At 40.1% G+C, this 24,868-nt stretch overlaps 6 protein-coding genes across 6 annotated transcripts; 1 reads left to right on the top strand and 5 right to left on the bottom strand.

The window, feature by feature from the left end:
* Nucleotides 1-62: 62 nt before the first annotated feature.
* LOC140784125 (probable phospholipid hydroperoxide glutathione peroxidase) lies at nucleotides 63-2,668 on the bottom strand. The gene is made up of 6 exons (XM_073131344.1): nucleotides 2,374-2,668; nucleotides 1,937-2,013; nucleotides 1,314-1,375; nucleotides 796-914; nucleotides 399-566; nucleotides 63-322 (listed from the first exon to the last, which is right to left on the bottom strand). The coding sequence occupies exons 1-6, from the start codon at nucleotides 2,614-2,616 to the stop codon at nucleotides 290-292; spliced, it is 702 nt and encodes a 233-aa protein (XP_072987445.1). The 5' UTR covers nucleotides 2,617-2,668; the 3' UTR covers nucleotides 63-289.
* Nucleotides 2,669-2,933: 265 nt separating this feature from the next.
* On the bottom strand, nucleotides 2,934-8,545 carry LOC140785320 (FT-interacting protein 3-like). The gene is made up of 3 exons (XM_073133160.1): nucleotides 8,423-8,545; nucleotides 8,260-8,338; nucleotides 2,934-6,260 (listed from the first exon to the last, which is right to left on the bottom strand). Exon 3 carries the CDS (start codon nucleotides 6,194-6,196, stop codon nucleotides 3,167-3,169), a length of 3,030 nt encoding a protein of 1,009 aa, XP_072989261.1. The 5' UTR covers nucleotides 6,197-6,260; nucleotides 8,260-8,338; nucleotides 8,423-8,545; the 3' UTR covers nucleotides 2,934-3,166.
* A 910-nt stretch (nucleotides 8,546-9,455) lies between these two features.
* Nucleotides 9,456-11,615, top strand: LOC140784172 (pentatricopeptide repeat-containing protein At5g39350). The gene has a single exon (XM_073131416.1). The coding sequence runs from the start codon at nucleotides 9,536-9,538 to the stop codon at nucleotides 11,555-11,557; it is 2,022 nt and encodes a 673-aa protein (XP_072987517.1). The 5' UTR covers nucleotides 9,456-9,535; the 3' UTR covers nucleotides 11,558-11,615.
* On the bottom strand, nucleotides 11,579-14,512 carry LOC140784173 (glutathione S-transferase T1-like). The gene is made up of 7 exons (XM_073131417.1): nucleotides 14,188-14,512; nucleotides 13,993-14,066; nucleotides 13,640-13,700; nucleotides 13,004-13,057; nucleotides 12,848-12,927; nucleotides 12,230-12,435; nucleotides 11,579-11,981 (listed from the first exon to the last, which is right to left on the bottom strand). The coding sequence occupies exons 1-7, from the start codon at nucleotides 14,250-14,252 to the stop codon at nucleotides 11,769-11,771; spliced, it is 753 nt and encodes a 250-aa protein (XP_072987518.1). The 5' UTR covers nucleotides 14,253-14,512; the 3' UTR covers nucleotides 11,579-11,768.
* A 380-nt stretch (nucleotides 14,513-14,892) lies between these two features.
* LOC140784174 (glutathione S-transferase T1-like) lies at nucleotides 14,893-18,462 on the bottom strand. Its single transcript, XM_073131418.1, has 7 exons — nucleotides 18,198-18,462; nucleotides 17,989-18,062; nucleotides 17,615-17,675; nucleotides 16,824-16,877; nucleotides 16,643-16,722; nucleotides 15,388-15,593; nucleotides 14,893-15,205 (listed from the first exon to the last, which is right to left on the bottom strand). Exons 1-7 carry the CDS (start codon nucleotides 18,260-18,262, stop codon nucleotides 15,029-15,031), a joined length of 717 nt encoding a protein of 238 aa, XP_072987519.1. The 5' UTR covers nucleotides 18,263-18,462; the 3' UTR covers nucleotides 14,893-15,028.
* Nucleotides 18,463-19,144: 682 nt separating this feature from the next.
* LOC140783432 (copper-transporting ATPase HMA5-like) lies at nucleotides 19,145-24,761 on the bottom strand. The gene is made up of 6 exons (XM_073130325.1): nucleotides 24,341-24,761; nucleotides 21,797-23,188; nucleotides 21,106-21,360; nucleotides 20,609-20,731; nucleotides 19,884-20,357; nucleotides 19,145-19,734 (listed from the first exon to the last, which is right to left on the bottom strand). Exons 1-6 carry the CDS (start codon nucleotides 24,692-24,694, stop codon nucleotides 19,318-19,320), a joined length of 3,015 nt encoding a protein of 1,004 aa, XP_072986426.1. The 5' UTR covers nucleotides 24,695-24,761; the 3' UTR covers nucleotides 19,145-19,317.
* Between the last annotated feature and the right edge of the window lie 107 nt (nucleotides 24,762-24,868).

The raw sequence follows: 24,868 nt of genomic DNA, 5'->3' as shown, positions 1-24,868 counted from the left end.
CCACAATAATTCAAGTTAAATCATCAGCATTACTTCTCCATTGATAAATTTAGCAGATATCATTGTACCTAAAAAGGCGGATTAGATTAGAGTAACCAGAAGAGTACCAGTTTAAAAGTCACAAAAGTAGGTAAAAGCAACATACACTGCAGTCTGCAGTATACAAGGAGTAGTCTTTTTCCAGGAATTATTACAATTGGATCCGAGCCTAGATCAATGATAACACCCTGAGCACAATTTATTATTTATTCCATACTGGTGGCTCCCTCTATGGCTCAAACAAGCAGCATTAAGAAACCCCAAGCAGCTTCTTGATGTCCTTCTGCAAAAGGGGCGCAATGTATCAGGGTAGCTAGTCACTAAAAGAAGCTAAGAAATGGACTTGCAATGAAATTTACCTCAAAGCTCAGAGGAGAAGTGGTTGGGGCATAGCGGTCTACAACACGTCCCTCCTTGTCAACCAAGAACTTTGAGAAGTTCCACTTGATGCTGTCGCCAAAAAGGCCACCTTTGCTAGATTTCAGAAACTTGTAGATTGGAGCAGCATTACTCCCGTTCACATCAACCTATAACAGGAAGAAAAAAAAAAAAAGCAATTCCCAATAAGATATAGTTACAGTATCAACAATGGCTCGGGTGTCGAATTCGCTCATTGGCTCACAAGCTGCTTGAGCTCAGCTGTTTGCAGCTCCGATCAAGCTTGGCATGCTGTCTTGTTCTCACCACTAACTTATATCTCTAAAAAATATGGAGCATAACAAATAATAGAATGGAGCCCCATATTGATTTACTTACCTTGTCAAAAATTGGATACTCAGCTTTAAAGCGAGTGCATGCAAACTGGACGATCTCCTCATTGCTTCCAGGTTCTTGTGCGCCAAATTGGTTGCATGGAAAAGCTAGAATCTCAAAACCTGCATTGTATAAACAATCTATGTAAGAAGAAACAAAAGAAACACCGAAAACAATTGACTCAAATATATCGGAGGTAAGAGGCCTGGTTACATCACGATAATTTAAGATTACTCTTCTGAATGGATTATCTTTTCTTCACACTTTCTGTAAGTACTCAATTGTAAAGCAGAGTTAATTAAGAGGCCAGGTTCCATCACAATAATTTAAGTTTACTCTTCTGAATGGATTCTCTTTCCTACTCACCTTCTGTATGTACTCAATGATAAAGCAGAGTTACTTAAAAATAGATAGTATGCCAATTTTTCTAAAATTTAGTGACACAGATAAGTAAATTACTATATGCACCTGAGGATACAACATACACCAATATATGTAGAAAAAGATGGGTAGGCAGATACCTTGGTCCTTATACTTCTCATAAAGCTGACTCAGCTCCGTATAGTTAGAATTAGTCAATCCACTGAAACAAGTATTTATAGAAATTTATCAGAAGAGAAACACAGGACATTAAGCAACATCAAGGGAACAAAACAAGCAAATTACTACACCCAGAAAGAAATAGCCAACCAGTCAAAGTGAAACAACTGCTTATGGTATTAGCACTGCAGGGGTTACCACCAAGGCATCATCTCAATTAACCATGGCCAAATCAGTGAGGATTGAGATATGCAACTGCACTGCACTGCGCTTATAAAATTAATTCAGCCCCATGATGCATGGTTTCAGAAAAGTATAACACCAGGATGCACCACTACAAGAACTGCCCTTAAGAGAGCATCCACCTCCAGACCGTTGAGGAGCAATATCTCCAAACATCGTCTTTCAATATTATCTTTAATTTGTACATAATATCTAATGTTCACAAAATACTTAAAAGCTTCATAGAATTTACTGAACACCCATTATAAATTTATTTATTGTTTACAAGCACAAGCAAAATTCTATGACTTCAGATATATTGAACATTAGTGAACAATTTCATAATTAAATCAAGAATATATACAAGAATGTAGAATGCTACCATTGAGATGCCACATTCACAATCAGCAGAACCTTCCCCTTATAGACGCCGAGATCCACATCATTTCCTCTTGCATCCTGCAATGCAAAGATGATTCTTTTCACATTTCTCCTTCAAAAACAAGACAACTAAAACGCTCAATAGAAACGGTAGAACACTGAGAACAGAACTGAATCCAGAAAACCCTGAACAGAAGAGAATCCCCCGAAATCTTGAAGTATCTCAAAACCCATGCAACTACCATCATAATCACTTCACTTTCCAGAAAATTAAACAAATTCCATCGAACCCAACACAAGTATAAAGCTCTTCTTCTAAACAAGGTAAGGTAATTAGAAACAAACCCTAGGCCACGAAGGTAAAACAATCGCCCGAATCCGATCTTTCGATTCACTCAACAACTAAAAAGAAGTCAAAAAGGTATTCCAAATCTCAACCTTTACGGTGAAGTCGTGGATGGAAGAAGCAGATTGGCTCGCCATATCAGAAGCGGATCTTGAGAAGAGAGAAGAAGCGGCGGAGAGGAAGCTAACAGGTCTGCTTGGGATCGAACAAGAAGGGATCCCGGCAAGGGTTAGAAGGGTTCTTCGGGAAGGAGAGGAGAGGTGACGGGAGAGAAGGAGAGAGGAGGAGGAGGAGAGCGTTAGATTTCTTAAGCAGCGCAAGCGAGAACAAAGCATAGAAGGGGAGAGAGAGAGAGAGATTAACTCTTGAATAATTTACTGAGGTGCTACTTACCTGTGTGAACCCAAATTTTTATGAAGCCACGTTTACGTCCAGTTCCTTGGCACGTGGATAAATATCAATCATTGTTGTGCATCGTTGACCTCATTGGGAATAACTACATATGGTGTTGGCAGAGACAGCAAACGCCTTTTCTTGTGTTGACACGTGGCTAGCTACAGTCGAATGACAATTATCCATCAATTTCGAATAAGAAAGAAAAAAAAAGAAAAAGAAAAAGAAATTAGGGTTCAATAGCAGTGAAACAGAGGAGTAATTCAACGCAATCACATTCACTCTTTCAACTCAAATTGTACGACTCCATAACATCCAAATCCAAATAGAAATGTTTGATAGAGGTCAACACGACCTTTTTTAGCCTCCAAAGAGGCCTGTTTCAAGTACTAATATATATCAAACTACTACGAGTTCCACACCTGAACAACTTAGACATACAGATAAATACTACGAGTACATAACAATAAAGGACAGTTTCGTTTTCATGTTCTACAGTAAGCTATCAGTCCTTGCAGGCAATCGCCGGAAGAAATTCATCGCCAGCGACGGCGTCTTATGCCGGAACCTTGGATGCCTCATCCAATAAAACCCCAGGATGATCGCCACCACCGAGAACGGCGTCACGTAGAAAACCACCGCCGCGCACAGGCAGAACAACAGGAACAGTGCCGTCGCACGGGGATCCCTCCAGCTAATCAGGCATTGAAGCCGCTCTCCGTGCGTCGCAATGTCCCCCACCACCGCCTGTATCCGTCCTGCGATGCTCCTCAGTCTATCATACCTCCGCCTCACAATCTCCGCACTCCGTGTGGTCGGAAACGTGTCGAACTCCTCATCGAGCTCATCAGGGTTTGCGGCGTCGGCATGAGATATCCTCGTGTTCATGTGCGGCGGATACCGCGGCCGAAACCGGTAATTCCACAATCCAATCAAGAACAGATACAAGCAGATAGTAGGAAGGATAAGATCCGGGTACACGACCAGCATCAGATAGAGAAAGTGCACCAAGATGGTCGTGATCGTGTTCTTCCACATGCACACGTCGTTGAACCATTTACCTACGGCCAACAAGCCGGAGAAGACCGACATGAGCCGGAAAAAGTTGGCCTTGCTCCGGCGCATACTCCACAGGTGGGCATGGGCGTCGGACATGTACTCGACCACCTCCTTGCGTAGAGGTGGCTCCGTCCGACTAAGTCTTTGAGCCACAATTTGCGTTGCTTGGTGCCTTAGTTGATCTTGCTGTATTATGGAGAGTGGATGAATATAATGCATCTTGGGTAACAATGGCCGCGAGTAGGAATACAACGTGTCGACGAACGACGTTGCCGAGAACCGGAGCGCGAGGTGGAGCTCCCCCATCTTCTTGACGCCGGAGTTTTGGAGGACAAGCAACGGATAGCTATGTGTATAGACTCGTTCAGTTTGAAGCGTAGATAGTCGGATACGTACCTTTCCTATAAACGTATCTCTCTGACCATTTGAGCTAGAGCTAGAACTCTTCTCCGAGAGATGGCAATTGTCGAACACCCCAATGGTGAGCACCGTGCCATGATCATGGACGTCCCATGTGTATTGCTCATTGAATCTTGGGCTAAGATTGCCGATGATGGTGCGCGTCCGGACCCATTTCCGGCCGTACTTTGCGACGCAGTACGTGTCGCACGTCCCCCTCCCATCCTTCGTCTTCACTGGATGCAGCCCGTCGGCGTTGAGAATGCCGAGCTCCAGCAACCCGATCGGTTGCTTCCACAGCTGCCTCGACGTCGGCCGGAGGTCGCTGCTGTAGTGGATCGATTCGTCCAGCACGTGGTAACCGCCCTCGAGGCAGAGGCGGAGGTTGATCTTGCTTGCGAACTTCTCCTCCTTCAACTGGTCCACGTTGATCAATCCCGGCCTTTTCAGGTCACGCCAACTCGGCCGGACGGGACGGTTGTCTAACCGCCGGGCTATCTCCCCGAGAGGTATCCGAACATGGCCGAGCACCTCGTCTTTGTCAGGTCCGACGCGGTCGACGACCGACAACTGCAACTCCTCCTCAAACGGCTCGGCGGCCACGAACAAAAGATCCTCGTTGAACTGATAACTCGGCGTCCGCGATTGGCAATGCTTAGTCTTTAAGGTTTGGTTGCCGACCCGCGCCATCACGAGCACCTCCGCGAAGCGATTCTTATCGGAGGGGACGATATCCTGCACCTCAATGATGTTAACTCGGAGGTACCACAGCGTCGGCGCATGATAGACCTTTCCTCGGATGTGGGTCTGTATAGAAGAATCCGTGGGAATGTCATCTGCATGAGTTGCATAAGGGAAGCACTCATCTGCTTGGGTTCCATTCCAGATTGCAAGCATGAGCTCACCTTTAATCCACTCCCCCTTCTTATCCACTAGTTTATACCACTCCGGAGCTAATGGGCTATCCGGAGGGACGCGCGTAGGCACTTCATTTATTTCAAAAATCACCCGGCCAACGAACTCATCCTTCGTCATACGATCCTTGTCCTTGACCACAACTTCTACGACGGATGCCTGCACGCGTTCCCTAGAGAACGCATACACCTCGTTCCATTCGGGTCTCTGATTCTTCTCGAAATGCTTCGTTACACCCTTGTAGTTCCCGAGCCTCACCTCGACGTAGGGGTCGAGGCTGCCGGTGATGTCCATCGAGGGCAGCTCGCGTGCCTTGACGACGCGCACGAATAGGTATTGCATCTTCTCCACGAGGTCATACGCTCCGGCCTTCTCCCCCGGTATCACCCGGCCTCCGATGACTCGTCCGCCACCGAGGGACGGGCTCGTCTCTTTAGGCTGGAAGTCGAACGGTTGCTGAGAAGACAACGAGGAGAACATCCTGACGACACGAGGGGGCTCGGGCTTCATCTCGTCGACGGTGAACCTTACTGGCGGCTCACCTTGCGGAGCCACGGAGCTGTACTGGTGCTGCTCGCTTGGAAGATGGTAGAAAGAGTATTTAGTTTGCTCAGATCTATTCTCCAGAATAGCAGCAGCCTGAGTCTGAGCTTGATGGCTAAGAATTGATGAAGCACTAGTGCTAGTAGTGGCAATGGTAGCAGGAAATGGATCAATAACAGGGACAGGCTCAGAAGATCTCACAGCAGGGTCATCAGTGAGGAAAACTTTAAGGCCAAGCTCTCCTTTAACACGGGAAAAGATCCCACGTTTCTCCAATGGATAGTGAAGAGCTACTGCATCAGAGTGGTTAACAAAGGAGGTTCCTGACAGCCTTGCCTTGCCAAGAAATGACTTGGTGTTGTTGTTTGCTCTGTTGATGTGGTATACATAGGCTTCAAGGTCTAGCTCAGGCAGGGAAGCAGGGTCGGAGATGTTGAAGTAGAACTGCTCGTTCCAAACTGGGTTGAGGTCTTTTTCTTTGGTGGTGGTACGAAACTTTTGGTTATCAAAGTGGAGCTCAACAAAGGCATTGGCCGAGCCTTGAGGGTCTCTTGGCATGAGGTCATGGGCACTGACCACCTCAACAGCAAGCTTGAGGCTGCTCATCTTTTCTTAATTAATCAGGGGTAGATGGTGTTGGGTAAAGGATTCCACCTGCTGCGAGCTTAATCTGAATCAGCAAAGAGAAAGATAGGTAATTAATTGGTCATTTTTAAGGGATTATTATGACTTCAGAGAAGTCAGAACAAGCCAACCATATCAACAACCAGTTTGGTAAACAAATAACAGCCAACAAAGATACAAATGAGTGCAAAAATTATACCACAATGTACAGGGAAAATTATATCTAGGATTACGTATATGTTTCAAATGTGTAAGCAATACTTGAGGACGTGAATCTTTGATATTAATCTCGCACCATTTACTTTGACTTGAGATGTCAGAAGTATTCCATAATTGAGTTGGTGGATGAGCCAAAGATTTTGATGGGTCTTAATTAAATCATTAAATCTTATGGGGAGAGACGACCATATTCTTAAAAAAGACGAGCAAGCAAAGTCTTGGTGGGTGAGGTGGGTAGAGGTGGTGGCTGCCAGAAGAGGTGGGTGCATAGATAGACTTCAATGAGTCCATAATGGTTACAGTCTCATGCTACTTAATATGTTCCCGATTCCTATGAGAGGATTTCTATGAAGTAATTTGGTATCACAAAAGCCAAGAGAAGACATCTTGACATCCTCTGTATCTACTAATAGTAACAGTCTCATTTTTTATTTTATTTTTATGTCTATTTTGACAAAAGGTCTCAGTCACTCTTTCCTCCGTAAGAAGTATTAACTATAACATAAACACAAGAAAGCTTGACATCTACTTGTTCAACCTTATTATCAATTTATACCGACAACTATTAATTTCTCCCCTGAATTGTTGTCCTTTTTCATCATCTTCCAGAAATAACTTGATCTTTTATGTTATTCCTGTGAATAAGAATATGAATCATAGTGCATAAGAGAACTAATCTTCCAAAGAAAACTATTTTCACAATCACGACAACAGGGGTTTTGGTGGAACAAGTCTAGAATAATTTTGAGTTATAACATTTCTTGTATGTGGTTCAGAGAACAGCTGAATTCCCTGAGGGACCACAGCCCAAAGAAACACCATTAAAGAAGATAAAGAGAATACGGTGATGCTCCCCATGACAAGCTGTCAGAGAATCCTAGTTCATGCTCTCAAAAACAAAAGCCTCAAACTTTCAGTTCCATATGTACTTAGACAAGTATTTAAATGAAATTGCGGCTAAAAAGGCTTAGGTGTCGTTTACAAATAACAAGTTAGTAATAATTAAGCATAAGCAGGTCACTAAAGGTGAAGTAATTCAGAATTATTAATTCCAAGTTTGAAATGTTATCTACATGCATGAAATTTCTAAATAAACAGAGAACTCCTGTAGCAGAATATGTAGATAGGTAAGCACAATAACCTATTATCATTTCCTTCTGCTGCATATGAGTGCAGATTCTTTGTCAAATTTACAGTGGCTTAAAGAACTCAGCGAAGCAAATTAATCATTGTTCTCCTAGAAACATTCTATGACAACCTTCATTATTGACTGCACACCCCACATACCAATCTACTTTCAGTCATTTTCTCACTTCAAATATGATTTTACTAATATAAAAAATTCTTGATGAAACTAAATTTTTTGTATGTTAAAAGTCAATCATTTGCTATTTTTTGGCTATAAAAAGTCATCCATCTTCTTCAATGTAGGGATAAGCTATCATAGTAAAAGGGATAGGTCAGCATCTCCACCTCCAGATTGCAACTTAATTATAGTAAATGACTCAGGTCAAATAAAATAGATTATCATCTACATCACCCTCCTTCTCTAAAGCAATTATTTCCATAAAGCATCTTAGTAGCAAATCTAAGATGGATAAGAAAAAACCTTTTGTTTCAGACCAAAATGCATAAGCATCATAGATATATACAGCAGCTAAAGAATAATGCAATCAAGAACTAAGATTGAAGTATAATCTCACTAGCTACTACCCAGCTCTAGGAAATTCTAATAAAGATAAGAGAAGAAAAGAAAAAAGCTAGATGGAAGCACCAAATAGAAGTAAAAGAACAGTAGATATAAATATCGAGATTTTCTTCTTCACCTTCTTCTCCCCCGCTCACGTAGTTAGTCATGCCGTAGTGCACACCTTCTCCTTTGAGCTATTAATCTCTTTTGCATGCCTACGATGAGAGCGTAGAGGAGGTCAAAGCAATACTCGGGAGAGATAACAACAGAGAGATAGTGACAGAGAAATCAGAAAGAACCTCTAAAACCAACCACAGTGCGCGCGCGAGAGAGAGTTCTTGGAAGAAGGCGAACAGCTCTATGCGTCATAAGCGTCCTTATGAGAGAGAGAGAGAGGGTTCCATTTGGCCCCATGGGCCACGGATGAAGGAAAGCGTAGTACCACCAAACGACGGCGAGTTGAAGGAGAGTTCCGTCTCTGACCCTTTTGCCCCTTCTCCGATCGTATCAGGCACGCTGATCCATGCTCGAGATTTGCAAGTTGAAGGGTAGTGTGACCATTTGCGGTGTGGAAGGACAAGGATAATTAATTCAGGTGGGGGGTATCAAGTTTGCGGCATTAAGACATAATATACGGATCAAAGCCAATTTCCTTTCTAATTATTATCCTAGTGTGAGAGATAGAGAGATTTTTTTTAAAAAATTTAATAAGATCAAACCATCCTCGAGGTTTTCGATGAGGAAGTAAGTCTAGATAAGTTGTACACGTTGGATCTCTGGATATCTTATCCTCGAATATCCTGAGAGACACTTTAGATGAGCAAACAAAAGGAGATGCACTCGGGAAAAGCTATTAGGGAAAGAGAGGGAGAGGAATAAGCACTAGGAGAAAGATAACAGGAATCCAATCCAAAACTTTTTCCATATGGATCGATCACCTTTTTATGGGAGGAATCTATTATCTCAAAAGGTACTGGATTAGATAGGCTATCGTCGTCTATGTAACCAGTATTTTATGGTTTAGAATAATATCGCTGTGATTTGAACCTATTTAAGTACTTACTACAATATAAAACATGAGCCCATTTAATTATTTGGGCATTAATCCTAGTAGATACTTAGTCATACAAATTTATTCTCGGTAAATTATAGTTTACCTTTTCTGTAGATTTAACTTGGTATTTTTTTTATGGATAAAGAATCCGTAGGGGCATATCACAAGGATCTAATTTTATCTTTATATTAAATTATATTTTTATAGGATAATACATCTTTTCATGTCCTAATTAAATATTGACTAATATATAGTTACAAGTCGAGTTTAAGTTCTATATAATTTATACGTCGCACTTCCAACGGCATCACAATTAAGTGTAGTTTTCTCCCTTTCTTCCTAACAAAACAACACATGAATGAATGGGCCAGCCTTGTCCATCTCAAAACACTCGCCACTCCCACACTCTCTCTCCCCTCAACGATGCATCTCCCTCCTCAAATCCATCACCCAATCCAAATGCCGCCTCCAGGGAAAGCAACTCCACGCTCTCCTCATCTCCTCCGGTCTCCTCCTCTCTTCCCGCCTCCTTCACTCCAAGCTCGCTTCCATGTACGCACTCCTTGGCCGCACTTCTGACGCCCGCAGCCTGTTCGACCGAATTCCTACAAGAAGCATCTTCCTTTATAACACCCTCATCCGTGGCCACGTCCAATGCGGCCTCCACCGCGATGCCCTCGGCCTGTTTGCCGACATGATCGCCTCCGGCTTCCGTCCCGATAACTTCACCTACCCATTTGCTCTCAAGGCTTGCGGTGATCCCGAGAATTATAAGTTGGGTATTGTGATCCATTGCAAGGCATTGGCTTCTGGGTTCTGTTCGGATGAGTACGCGCAGAATTCTCTGATGGCTATGTATATGAATTGTGGGGACAAGAAGGCCGCAATGAAGGTGTTCGATGAAATGGATAACCGGAGTGTCGTCTCATGGAACACCATGATTGCTGGGTACTTCCAGAATGGGTGTGCGGAGGAGGCATTGCAGGTTTTTGATCAGATGGTGGATACCAGTGTGGAAATTGATCATGCCACTGTTGTCTCAGTGTTGCCGGTCTGTGCTCATTTGAAGGACTTGTGGAGGGGGCAGTTGGTACATAAATTGGTCGATGAGTTTGATTTGGGTGGTTACGTTCCTGTGCAGAACTCTTTGATCGATATGTACTCCAAATGTGGGAGCTTGGGAGAGGCGAGAAGAATCTTTGATAACGCAATGTGTGAGAGAGATGTAGTCTCATGGACTGCAATGATTGGTGGGTATATCTACCATGGACAGGGGAGCCAAGCATTGAATCTTTCTCACCATATGATGCTATTGGGTATTAGACCAAATGCAGTGACAATGGCGTCTCTGCTCTCAGCTTGCACCTCCTTGCTCTCCATAAATCAGGGCAAAAGTCTTCATGGATCATGCATCAGGCTTCGGCTTGAATCAGATATAATTGTGGAGACTGCCCTCATCGACATGTATGCCAAATGTGGTAGCACGAAGTTGAGCTCAATGGTGTTTGAGAAGGGCTCAAAAAGAACTGCAACATGGAATGCAATCATCTCGGGGTATGCACGAAATGAGCAGGCAGAGTGTGCTATAGAGCAATTCAAACTAATGCAAGCAGAAGCAGTGCCACCAGATTTGGCTACAATATCAAGCCTCCTTCCAGCCTATGCAGAGGCTGCAGATCTGCGACTTGTGAAGAATGTTCATAGTTACTTATATAGAATGGGCTTTCTTAGAAGTATGGAGGTGACAACAGGCTTAATTGACGTCTATGCCAAGGCTGGCAACTTAGACACCGCATGGGTACTCTTCCATGGGCTACCTGTAAAGGACTTTGTTTCTTGGAGTGCAATTATCTCCGGTTATGGAATGCATGGCCATGCGAGGGTGGCTCTCTTGCTCTTCGAGAGAATGGTGGAATCTGGTGTGGAACCAAACGAGGTCACCTTCACTTCCTTGCTGTATTCTTGCAGCCATGCAGGTTTGGTTGATGAGGGTCTGCAGTTGTTCAAAAGAATGCTAAATGTGCACTGCTTGAGACCAAACGTTGACCACTACGCATGTCTGGTTGATCTTCTTGGCCGTGCCGGTAGGCTCGTGGAAGCATTTGGGCTTATCAGAGAGATGCCATTTGAACCCAACCATGCAGTATGGGGTGCTCTACTTGGTGCTTGTGTGCTTCATGAGAATGTAGAGTTTGGGGAGCTGGCTGCGAGGCATCTTTTTGAGATTGAGCCTGAGAATACTGGGAATTATGTACTCTTGGGGAACATTTATGCTGCAGTTGGGAGGTGGGAAGATGTTAAGGATGTGAGGAGAATAATGATTAAAAGAGGACTAATCAAAGAGCCAGGATGTAGTCTAGTTGAGGCTAGGAGTGTTTGACATGGAGAACAAGCTGGAAAATTAGAATGAAATTTGATTACAACTGTGTATTAATTTACCCTACCATGTCAACATATAACTCAAAGATTGTTTTACACCGAATGCAAATTATTAACACATCCATGATGGCTTCTGGCCATAGAAGACCTGGCTAATTTACGCAAGTAAAGAGTCTACCCCTCTACATCTCATTGCTGCCTGATTGACCTTGTCATAGCTTTGATAGTGTCTTAGCTTTCAAGCTGAGGTCAATGTCACTATTAGCAATTGAAGCCAGGGTACCACGTAGCCGTGCCTTGGCTTTATAAAGAATACCATGGACTTCCTCAAACTGAGGACTGGTTGCTCTCTTGACGTTGTCAATCCAAGTCATTATCTTCTTGTGAGGCAGCAAAATTCTTGCACGATCTTTCTCATCCACCACCTGAAGAACAAAACGAATAAATCAGTGTAACAGCTTCAATATTACTGTTTTCTCTCTCTAATTTTTTTTTAAAAAAAATCACTTGTATCTTAGCATAATTAGATCCTATCTTCCAAGATAAGTATGTTTCTTGGTATACATTATGCAAGATGTCTACTTGATGAGAAGTTATATTGTCTTATTACCCGCGGCAAGCAATATCAAGATCTGGAAGGTTTAATTGGCAACTTAGCGTTTGGATCACATACCTCTAATTGCATAATCTCGCAGACAAGGCTGAGATCAGCAATAGATGGCTGAGAATTGCCGAGTAAGAACTTTGCATTCCCTTTAAGCCATATATTTTCAATTTTCAACAAGGATAAATTGAGCACCTTCTCAGCTTCCTTTGCTGCCTGTGGATTTAAAGGAAGACCTAATACAGGGGCTAGCACACTGTTCAGAACAAAGGAAGCTGGATGCCGAGTTACAGTGTCAGATACAGCCTCAGGTCATGCCAAATCAATCAGGAATGTTTGTAGAAAAGATCTATATGCAACAAGTATCACTACATGTCCCAAGAAAAAATGCAACATGAATAGTATTGAAATTGTAATAAAGCCTCATATTTACCTTTTGTTTTGCATTTAGAATTTCAGTTTGCCATTCATGTCTAACAGAAGTTCCAAAAAGAGAAAATGAGAAGATCATAGAAACAACTATCTAAGATTAAGAATCACATTTGCAACATCAATTAAAAAGGTATATCCATTTTTTGTTTTTACATGAATCCAATTCTTCTGATGTTCTTTATACCACGAAAAAGCAATATGGGTAATGTTTACAAAACAGAGGTATTTCATAAGAAGAAGGAAGATTTTTCTCACCTGCACCACGGCGCAGGTTGGAATGATGCCAATCCAAGATAGAGTCAATTTTAGCTCTGGTAAACAGATCAGCTGGATACCTTCATGAAGAAAAAGAGAAACTGTGAGCAGTAATTTAATTAACATGGAGAGAGTCAATGTCATATAGTGAATTACCAGTGATCTGGAACTCCTGGGAATGAACAAGCAAGATACCTCAAGATGGCGTGACTGTTCAAGGCATATTCAACAGCCGTTAGAATTTCAGAATGAAGTTAGCAGAAGAAATACAGTAGAAGAGACAAGTCAACAACGAATCTTTTCAGGATAAAGGAAAATCACTTTTCAAACTTAAAGATAAACTATCATTTTAAATCAAGTCATCAAAAATAAAGAGAAAGAGCTCAAGTTCAAAATAGGCAAATATGTGACCTGAATTTATGATGACAAACTCTCCAAGAAGGAACGAATGCATGAGAATAACAATTTCTACCACCCTAAATGAAAAAATTCTAACAGAAACAGTTGATGACAAGAGAGGACAACCACTGTGGCAGCCTATTATATACATAGCCATGATATCTCTTTTCTCTTTTCCCCTTTCTGCTTTTGAAGTGAGCTTAGTTGGAAAGAGGTCAAAATAACTCCTAGATAACCAATTAAGCAGCAATAAGGTTACTTATTTGTTATCTTCACAACCAATTCAAGAAAAGGTATCTCATGGTACCTGAGTATTTATCGTATAAAGAGAATAATATTTCATTCAAACTTAAAGCTTTTCATTCAAACTGTAGTATGACAATTATGAGTTACCTCTCAAACAATTTATATCTTCCATCCACAATTGCAGGAACTTGTCCCATTGGGTTTATTTCTGAAAGGAAAAAGAAAACGTATAGCTAACAACATTATCAATTTCTCTCAATTACAGCACCTGTAGACATACTTTAAGCTATAAGTTTTGCAAACATACTGATCTGCTATGAGATACATGTCACATGTTTTTCCTGTTTACAAATGTAAAAAGCCAACAACTTTTTCATTACGAACCAACAACTAATTAGGGTTTTTACGTCAGAATAGTAATCAACTCTCTTATTATTCTTCAAATAAAGGAAGACGCAGAAATAAAAACTAAATGAACAAAAAGAGAACCAAATCGAGACCTTTAAATTCCGTCGATCGATGCTGACCCTTACCGATCTCAATCCTCACCTCTTCGAAATCGATGCTGTTTACCCTGAAACCCAACCAAAAGGGGGAAAGCTAAAATTATCCAAAGTCAAACTCCTATAAATTTGAAGGGTGAAATCGAAAAGAAAGAAACAAGAGAAAGTTTTAGATGGATTCGAAGTATTTACTTGCAGAAGATTATAATCGCACGCGATGGCTGCGACATCCGATCAACGTACACCTTCAACGCCATCTCAATCTCTTCTCTCCTCTCCTCTCTTACTCTCTCAAAGGCACCGGCTGAAACGTCCAGTTGCGATCTATTATTTTTTGTCCTCCTATACCCAGCTGCGAACAATGAAGGATCCCCGACAAGATACTTTGCAGGCTAGGTCGTAGTAAATTACAGCAGACGAATGTCAGCCATATCTTTATATATAAAGAAGAAATCAACAGGTTGAAAGCCCGGTTGTAGCGAATTCCTACAAAATTACGTATGGAGAGTCTGAACCTAAGATTGCAATTTATGATATAATGGATCTTAATGGCAAACCTATATCCCAAGGGTTAGTGACTATAGCACTATTCGATATATAGATTCAAGCCAATATTTTAATTAGTTTAAATTAAGCGTACATAGCATTCTAGTAGGAAATTTATTAAATATAATCCTAATTTTTTTTATAGAAGAAATCAAATTCATAACCTCAGTCTATTAATTCAATCAGGACTACAGCGCAAGGCACTTATTTGAGATTGAGCCTGAGAATACTGGAGTCTAGTTCAACATACTACTCTAATTTTTACCCACGATTAGAGGGAAAAAGAGAAAAAAAAAAAGTGTTTGTATGTACTCTAGCTGGATATATTACTCTAATTTTTTTACCCAAGACTCAGCAGAGACCATACTATGTCATCTTTATTACTCAAATATTGTTTTGCACAGAAAGCAAATCACTAACACAATTAACCACAATGGATTCTGGTCACAGAAGACCTGGGTAATTTACTAAAGTAAACAGCATCTCGTTATGCCTGATTAGCCTTGTTTGCAGCCAGGTTGTCACGTAGCCGTGCCTTGACTTTATAAACAATGCCATGGATTTCCTCGAAATGAGGGTCAGTTGCACTTTTGACGTTGTTGATCCAAGTCAGAATCTTCTGGTGAGGCTGCAAAATTCTTGCATGAGCCATCTCATCCACCACCTGAAGAGCAAGACAAATACAATCACCGTCACAGCATAATTAGATCCTACCTTCTAAGATAAGCATGGTTTTTTGGTATACATTATGCAAGATGTCTACTTCACGATAAGCTATATCAAGCATTATCTAGATCTGAAAAGTTTTAACTGGCAACATACTGTTTCAAATTATGGATAATATACCTCCAATTGCATGATTTCGCAGACAAGGCTGAGATCTGCGATAGATGGCTGAGAATTGCCTAGTAAGAATTTTGCGTTGCCTTTAAGCCACAGATCCTCGATTCTTGACAGAGATGAATCGAGCAACTTCTCAGCTTCCTTTGCCGCTTGTGGGTTTAAAGGAAGACCTAATGCAGGGGCTAGTGCAGTGTTCAGAACAAAGGGCGCTGGATACCAAGAGAAAAGGCCTCAGGTCATGCAAAATAATTAGCAGATGTTTATATGAAACATTGATATGCAAAAGCGGGATATTGGATGTTGTCACATGTCATACAAAAATGGCAAAGTTAATAATATTGAAATTGTAAGAACACCCCATAGAATTTCAATTACTATTCATGTCTAGCAGAAGTTCTAACTATAGAAAATGAGAAGATCGTAAAAATAACTATCTAAGTTTTAGAATCACACTTGCAGGAAAACTTAAATATGTATACACAATTTTTGTTTTTCCTTGAATGTAATTCCCTGATGTTTTTGATACCAGCAGAAATAATATGGAGAATGTTTACAAAACAAACTGGCAATCGTAAAGGTACAACAAGCAGTATAATCCACCTCATATTAATGATTCTTCATAAAATGTCCATTTAAACTAGAGAAAATATATTCCAAGAAGCCAGATAGACATGGCATAAATGAGCTTAAGGAAAGCATGCGAAGGAGAGCATTCAAACAGCAAACCTCATAATCAATCAAGCTATAGATAGAGCACCATTAGAGAACTTCCAACAGAAATTATCTTAGTTTATCTGATATGCCTGAAATTAAGATGACTTAATCATGTCTTCCAACATCAGGTATTCAGTTGGCACTAACCATGTATAACCCCCAAGTGCCACTAGCACCCACGCAAATGAGAAAATAAAACAAGAAACTCAAATTTACAACAGAAAGATCTTATGTATTTTGTTTGTGAAAGCCAGAAGAGGTTTAACTGGAAAGACATAACAGAGTGGAATATAGGCAGAGAGGCTAGCAATCAATTTACTTGTAGAAGTCCAATCAATTGACAAAATTTCTATTCCAACTGACCAATTCTACCATATTTTTTGCATTCAAGGACTAGCCTTCACCTCTTGATGCTTGTTACACTTTGGATAGCAAAGGAGAAGCCATTAAGTGTATGGTTGCACGGGACTCTACTCAACCAACCATCACAAAAGCACGATGCCAAACTGTACTGCATAAGAGGAAGGAAAGTTTTTTTTTTCACCTGCACCACGACGCAGGTTGGAATGATGCCAATCCAAGATAGAGTCAATTTCAGCCCTATTAAACAGATCAGCTGGATACCTTCATGAAGGAAAAGAGAAAATGCGAACACTAATTCAAATAACATGGAGAGAGCACCAACAACGAAAATATCTTGTAATCAACGACATATAGCGAATTACCAGTGGTCTGGAACTCCTGGGAATGCACAAGCAAGGTACCTCAAGATGGAATGACTGTTCAAGACAAAATCAACAGCCATTAGAATTTCAGAATGAAGTTAGCAGAAGAAATACAGTACAGGCAAGTTAACAAAAAGATAAATTTGGTTTTATTTCTCCGGAAAGAAAGAAGAAAATTAGTTTCTAAAATTAAAGAAAAAATATCATTTGGAAACTATGCTCCTCGTAAAGTACAAGCCATACAAAAACCAAGAGAGGAATTCAAGTTCAAAGCAGACTTATAAGAGACTTGGATTTGTGATAGAATTCAATAGTTTTGCAATTTGAACAACAAACACTGAGAAAAGTAAAAGAAATTATGAGACATAAAATTCAAGTGATAACTTACAATTTCTACTGCTTTAAATGAAAAATTGTAAGAGAAAAACTGTTGATGAGAAGAGAGTACCACCACACTACCACAGTGGCACACTATTCTATGCATAACCATTTTATCTCCATTCCATTTTCTCCTCCCTTCTTTTTTGTTTCTGATGGTAGCCGTAGTCAGGAAGATTACTTTTCTGATGGTAACCATGATATCCAAATGGGCTTTTAGCAAATCATGAGCAGCAAAAAGATTACTTTTGGTGTAATCTTCATGCTTGATGACCAATTCAAGAAAAAACATCTCATGATTCCCAAGTATTTGAAGATATAAAGCGAATAAACATTCAAACTAAATGTTTGAACAGAGGAAGCATTCCAACAAATCTCCAAGCAAAATTTCTGGGATGAGAATTATCAGTTACCTCTCGAACAATTTATTCCCTCCATGCGCAATTGCTGGAACTTGACCCATTGGATTTATTTCTGAGAGCAAAAAAGCAATCCTAGTTAACAAAATCTACAAAGAAAAGAACACCAAGAAAAATAACAATTTCTCTCAATTATAAGTTGCACCAATACTTGAAAGAACCCTAGACACTATAAGTTCAGCAAATATGAAATTTGTTGGAAGATCTATATTACATATTTCCCATTTTATTAATCTTAAAAAGGCATCCGCTGTTTCATTACGATCTACAAGTAATTAGGTTTTAGACACGAAACTGGAAATATACTTCCAATCATAAGGAAGACAGAAACTAAATGGACATAAAAGAACGAAATCGAGAAGAAATACCTTTAAACTCTGGCGATCGATGCTGGCCCTTAGCGAGGACAATCGTCACCTCCTCGAAATCTATGTTGTTTACCCTGAGACGCAACCAAATTGGACTAAGCTAAGATTATCCGCAAACAAACTCCTATTGTAAAAAAAAATTAAAAATCTGAGGGTTGAAATCGGATAGAAAGAAACGAGCAAATTTTAGATGGTTTCGAGTTACTTACTTGCAAAAGATTAGGATCGCACGGGATGGCTGCGACATCCGATCAACGTACACCTTCAATGCCATCTCTCTATCTCTCCCCTCTCCTCTCACTCCCACGCACACTGGCTATAAATAAAACGTCCAATTTCGATCTTCCGTGTTCTTATTATGGGTTAATTACTCTCAGCCTCCTAAATTATCACTGCTTCCGCTTACACCTACTGATTTTTTATTTTTATTTTTATTTTTATTTTTACCGTATAGATTTTGAACTAAAAACTTTTAGCAGATAAACCCTTGAATTAAAGGGTTTATATGGATATAAAAAATTAATATAATATCTTCGTGAAAATAGTGATAATTTATGGAGTTAAGCACTATTAACTCTTTTATTATTGATAGAGAGTTAGTAGTCTAATCACATATTAGATTGGAGTTAGGAGCTAATCCTTATATAGGACAGATACATAGCCAAAAGTGTTTGAAGTTGTGACTTCTTGTCCTATTAGTACGCTTCTAAGTTGTGTTGAAGTGATGGTTATAATATTCTAATTATTTTGTTTATTATTTAAGAGATTAACAAAGAGTTAACTTTTTCTAGATATAAAATTGCTTAGCTTTCACTAAATTTTACTTAATATATTACGTCATGTGCATTACCAAGTGGCTACTCTAAACTAAACAACGTTGTATTACTTAAATCAAATAAAGTTATTGAGTCAAATTATTAAAATATTAAATATTTTTTTTAAAGTTAGAATCAAGTTAGTGATTGATACCTTCTTTTTTATTATTTATTTATTTATTTTTCACTTCCACCTGCTGCGGGCTTGTATGATCGTCATGCATGATGATTCTATAATTGAAATGAATCGTTCAAACTACTCAGATATGTATGACAACTTGACATAGTGACATTAGCTGTTTAACTTAATTTAATCACTCTCCAGCTTTGACTCCTCATCATCGAATAAATTCTCTTCACCAAGAGTTCGCTCCATAATTCAAGATGGATCGATTATGGAAATGTTGACATGTTCATGTATATTTCAATTCTTCATAAACAACACACTGCAGCAAATTTAATATATACATATACAAGTCAGTTCAACTAATATGAACCACATATTTCACAACAATTAGCTAACTAAGATTCCCTTTATCTGAAGCATGTCCAGCTTCTTGGGCCTTCTGTAGTTCCTCAACAACAGAGAGCAGCAAACAACACTGACTGATGAGGCTGCCATTGCAGCACCAGCAAGCCATGGCGGCAGACGAAATCTGGCCGACGGATAAAGAATTCCGGCAGCGATTGGTATGCCGATAATGTTGTAACCTAGTGCCCATAAGTAATTCATCCGGATCCGGGAGAAAGTTTTCCTAGAGAGATCTATAGCAGTAATTACATCCTCTAAGTTGCTCCGCATAAGAACAATATCAGCTGCTTCAATAGCAATGTCGGTGCCGGCACCTATTGCCATGCCGACATCGGCAGAAACTAGTGCTGGTGAGTCGTTGATTCCATCACCAACCATTGCCACTGTCAAGCCAGACATCTGCAAGAAATTAAGAATATTAGTAATAGTAGGACATGTGGAAAAGTATGGAATCTAGTAGGTAGACAGAAGGAAGGGTTAAATTAACAGAGTCATGTAATGTGAGCACATGCTACTGTAATGGAAAACTGTACAGGATACTTAGATACCTGCAGTTCCTTCACTTTCTCTGCTTTCTGTTCTGGTTTTGCTTCGGCAACTACATTGTCAATACCAACCTCTTTAGCAATTGCATTTGCAGTGCCCCAGTTATCCCCTGTTACCATAATGCTCTTCACCTTCATGGACCTAAGAAGAGATATTACTTCTTCAGCACAAGGCTTTAGTGGGTCAGATATGGCTATTATCCCAACAACTTCTTGATCCATTGATACAATTATTCCTGTTTGTGCCATTTCTTCTGTCTCCATGAGGATATCAGAGGCTTCAATAGTTATTTCAATGCCTGATTCCAACATCAAGCTCTTGTTGCCTACAATCACAATTTTGTTTCCAACTGTGGCTTTGACGCCATGGCCCGTAACAGACACGAAGTCTTGCACTTCAGGCCATGCATGCTTTTCTTCTCTGAACTTCTTAGCATATTGAACAATGGCCTTCGCCAAAGGATGTTCACTATTCATCTGTCAATGATAGAATAATATAAGTTACCATCCATAACAAAAGAATGATTACATAAAAGATAAAATGTCTTTGGTGAATTTTCCTCGTGATAGTTGGATACTAAGGATTAAGTGAAGCACCAGTTATCACTCAATTGCAAACAAACCAGGGTCGAAGTCGAAGCTCTTGTGTAAGTAGACAGAACAAAGCATTTCTAGATGTATTAAGATCTGGATACTCTGAATATAAGAAGTTTGGAAAAAGTAAATACCTCAGCAGCTGCAACAAACTCGTAGAAGTCCTGCAATACCATATTTTTTAGAAGCCTAGTACTGACGACAGCAGGCTTTCCAGTGGTAAGTGTCCCTGTCTTGTCAAACACAATGCAGTTCACCTGAGAAGTTTTACATTCAGCATCTGTAAGTAATCTAGAATTTTAGACAAGATTAAATGGAACATAAAATGCATTTCTTGGCTGATACTGATAAATTATTATAACGACAAAGCCCTGTGTCAAGGATAAAACAGCGAGTTGCTTTGAAATTTTATCCTTCATTGTTTGCTAGGTGATCAAATAAAGAGTTGCAGAGTTGGATGCCTCCCGCCAATCATTTACTCAAGCATAATTATATGCCAGCTACCTTGTTGCATTAGTTAGCTAGCTATAAAACAAAATTTTATAGTTCTCATTTAAGATGCTGATGTGAATGAGCATGGGTTGTAAGCACTTCAGCAAAAAATAAGCACAGAAAGAGTTTCTCATGAGACCTTGTGTGCATTCTCCAATGCTTGACCACCCTTAATGAGTACACCTTGAGAAGCACCAACTCCAGTGCCAACCATGACAGCAGTTGGAGTGGCTAAGCCAAGCGCACATGGACAAGCTATCACCATAACAGATATTCCGAATTGCAGAGCAAGTTGAAAGCTATCCATGGAAGATGGTATCCATGATTTTGGGTAACCATTAAATTTCGCAGCTAAAAACCATGAGAACCAAGTGGCAATTGCAAGAGTGATGACCTGCACAGTTAAACATCACTAATTCAGTATAATATTCGTAAACAAGTTACTCATACTTCCTATTAGAAATAACACGTCCTCTTGTCCCAGTCAGTATACATATTTAATATCATTATGTCATATGACGTGACTAAAATCTAGATTCGATACTTGTCCATTTCAGAGAGACACCCAGAACATGTGAGCCTCCTTGATGATTCCCTAGATTTCAAGATACATGAGCCATTACAATTGTTTGTGAAAATAGATCAGGTCAACATTCCAGTAGAGTAATTATAAGTCAGTAGCCAGAAAAAAGAATGGAACTGACTTAAATGGCCTTTTGGCCCAGTAATTCATTCAGTTTTTGAAATAAAAAGATTTATAATGTTGACACTTGCCGAAAAATAAAGCAGAAAAAAAAAGGGAAGGAAGCATGTAATAAATGTATCCTTACCAAAGGGACAAAGAACTTTGATATACGATCGGCAAACTTCTGAACGGGAGCTTTTGCCATTTGTGCTGACTCAACTAGACGAACAATCTGTGATAGAGCACTCTCTGACCCAACATGTGTGGCTCTCACATAGAGCACACCATTTTCATTAACTGTTCCACCGATAACAGTATCTCCTTTTCTCTTTGCAACAAGCCGTGATTCTCCAGTTATCATGCTTTCATTGACATGGCTCTGACCCCATGTAACGAAACCATCTGAAGCAACTTTCGCACCAGGCATTATTTTAATGATATCGTTCTTCTGAATCAGTCGACTGTCTATTTCTCTTTCATTTACCACTTTGCCTTCACTATCATATGTTAACAACGTAGCAGTTTCAGGTGCCAGGTCCATAAGCTTCTCGATTGCCTCTGAGGTTTTCCCTTTAGCTAAGATTTCAAGGTACTTACCCAGAAGAATAAATGATATGAGCATCGAACTAGTCTCAAAAAAATCAGTTCCCATAAATTCTTTCGAAGTTGCTGCCCTGATAATGGAGTGAAGAGAATAGAAATAGGCTGTGTTAGTGCCGAGAGAAATCAACACATCCATATTAGCTGAGCCATGTCGCAAGGCTTTGTATGCACCGGTATAAAACCTACGGCCAACTATAAATTGGACAGGAGTGGATAAAATCCATCTCAGAAGCTCTCCAATACTCAACATATTAACTACCTTCTTATCAAGTCCATCTCGAATCCCAGGAATGTACATAAAGACCATGGAAGTTAAAAATACCGGAATTGTGAAAACCAAGCTCCAAAGAAAAGACTGAAAATACTGGTTAATCTCCTTATGCCTGTGAAGCTCCCTTCCTCCTGCTTCTGGATATATTGATGCCCTGAGATGTTCGGAACCCGTCGATTCAATTACATCAATAAAATTCCGAGGACCTGTTTGATCTGGCTTGTAGGATACAGTGATTTTACGAAGCACAGGATCAATATTTGTACCCTCAACCCCTGGAAGTGCTTCAAGAGAGCTTTTGATCATCATGATAGATTTATCATCTAAGCTACCATCAACTTTAAACTCTATCCTGTTCCTATCTTCTCCCGTTGTGATAAGTATAGCTTCAAAACCAGTTTCTTCGACTACTTCGACAAGTCTGGTGGCAGTGATGATTTTAGGATCATAAAGAATTTCTGCTTCTTCAGTTGCCAAGGCTACTACAGCTTTCTGGACGCCTGGAACAGCTTTAAGAGCAGACTTAACAGTACTTGTGCAAGAAGTGCAGGTCATTTCTTTTACATGTAACCTGCATATTAGAATAGATCGTTCCTTAGGCTCCTCTTTGATCAATGCAGCTTCAAATCCCACATCTTCGATTCTTTCCTGAATTTCCTCTTCCTGTTTTAAAAAAAAAAAAAAAAGCCTCAGACGAGTAAATCAGACTAGCTTTCAGCACATAATTGTATTAAATAAAAGTAGTAAGATAAAGTAAAATAAAATGATATAAGACATAATTAGAAAGAGTAATAACTATTATAATACAAGTACCTCTTCAATAAGAAAGTCAATTAAAAAGTAATAGGATCAAAATGTTGAATTATTCAATAAAAACTCTAGTTTCCATTGTCCTTTAGATTCAGATAATCTGTCCTGCTAGGATTTCTCTTGGTTGAAAGATTTCTGGCAAAAAGTTCTTATCAGCTGATTTGCACATTAATTTGGGTGTAGACTGCAACAAGTTGATTTGGCATCTCTCTGTCATGAAAGCAACCCTCTGTCATCTCTCTCAAGGAGAGATTATAAATATAAACTCTACTACTCTAGCCAGAAACTTATTGAATCAATCCTAAACATATTGTTGTTTCAATGACTGCTATTCATACAACAGGAATATATGGTAGGATCATGATTATTCACTTAACACTAATACCCAGAAGAAGAATAGGGAGATTGGGAGGGGTACAGAAAAGGTAGTGTGTGATACGACAGAGAGAAAAGATCAACACGAAAGAAATGAGTTACAATCTCTACAATAAACAACTGTTTAGTCTTTTACTCCATTGAGGCATTTGCATGCAATAACGTTAGACAAGTTTAACATGGCATGAAGAAACTTCATAATAAATGACTATAATTAATGGAGTTCTACTCGATCCATCAAAAGTTAGCAACACGCAAGACTTCATAGCCTTAATTACTATAGCGACATGAACCTGCATGACGTGCCTTTAGACTAACAAAGGCTACTCAAATAATGAAAAATAGAAAGGTCTCTCTTTCCCATTAAATTCATAATAGGAAACCATTCAGTAATATTCCAATAAAAATTTGACGATTAGAAGAAGAACCAAGTTGCTCAGTTCATTTAACACCAAATTTTCCATTAAAAAGGAAATAAGCGGAAAATAGATGTACAAAAGATTATGAAATCGCTAGTGAAATCCAAACAAAAGAAGACAACAAGCCCTGTTCACGAAATTGTTGGGTTCGATTCAAGAAACACACACACAAAAAAAAGCTATAAGCAAAGAGATCGGAATCAGATCAGACCGAGACGAAGGCGGGATAAAAGATGACTTGAGCACGGTTATTGAGCACGTCCACAGCCGCGTCATGTATCCCCGGGAGGCGCTTTATAGCCTTCTCCACTGATCCGCCGCACGCAGTGCACGTCATTCCCACGACCGAGAACAGAGCGACCCTCGTGCTCTCCTCTTCCTCCAGAGGCGGAGCCTCTATGTCACCGAATCCGGCGCCGCCATGCCCCGCCGGTGAGGCGCCCTTCGGCCGCTTGAGCATGGAAGGGTACCGAGGTCTCAGGGAGAGCAGACGGGGGGTTTTCGACGAGGAAGAGGAGCACGGGTCGCCATTAAAGCAGGAGAAGAGGAAAGCTTTGCTCGCCATTGCTCTCCTCCTCCCTTCTCCTTCCCTTGCCCACTTGAGCTTTAGCTTGGCTCGAAAGCACGGCGAAGCGTTTGAATCGAAAGCGGTTTATAAAGAGAAACGAAAACGAGATGGTGACAGTTAACATATAGTACGTAGAAGCGATTGCTTACAAAGAAATGTTGTTAGATGTAC

This window comes from Typha latifolia, chromosome 3, assembly GCF_019914945.1.
Source record: "Typha latifolia isolate L0001 chromosome 3, TyphaL0001v2, whole genome shotgun sequence".
NCBI classification, from domain to species: Eukaryota; Viridiplantae; Streptophyta; class Magnoliopsida; order Poales; family Typhaceae; genus Typha; species Typha latifolia.
The sequence above is the reverse complement of the archived record's forward strand: the minus strand, read 5'-3'. Positions and strand labels throughout refer to the sequence as shown.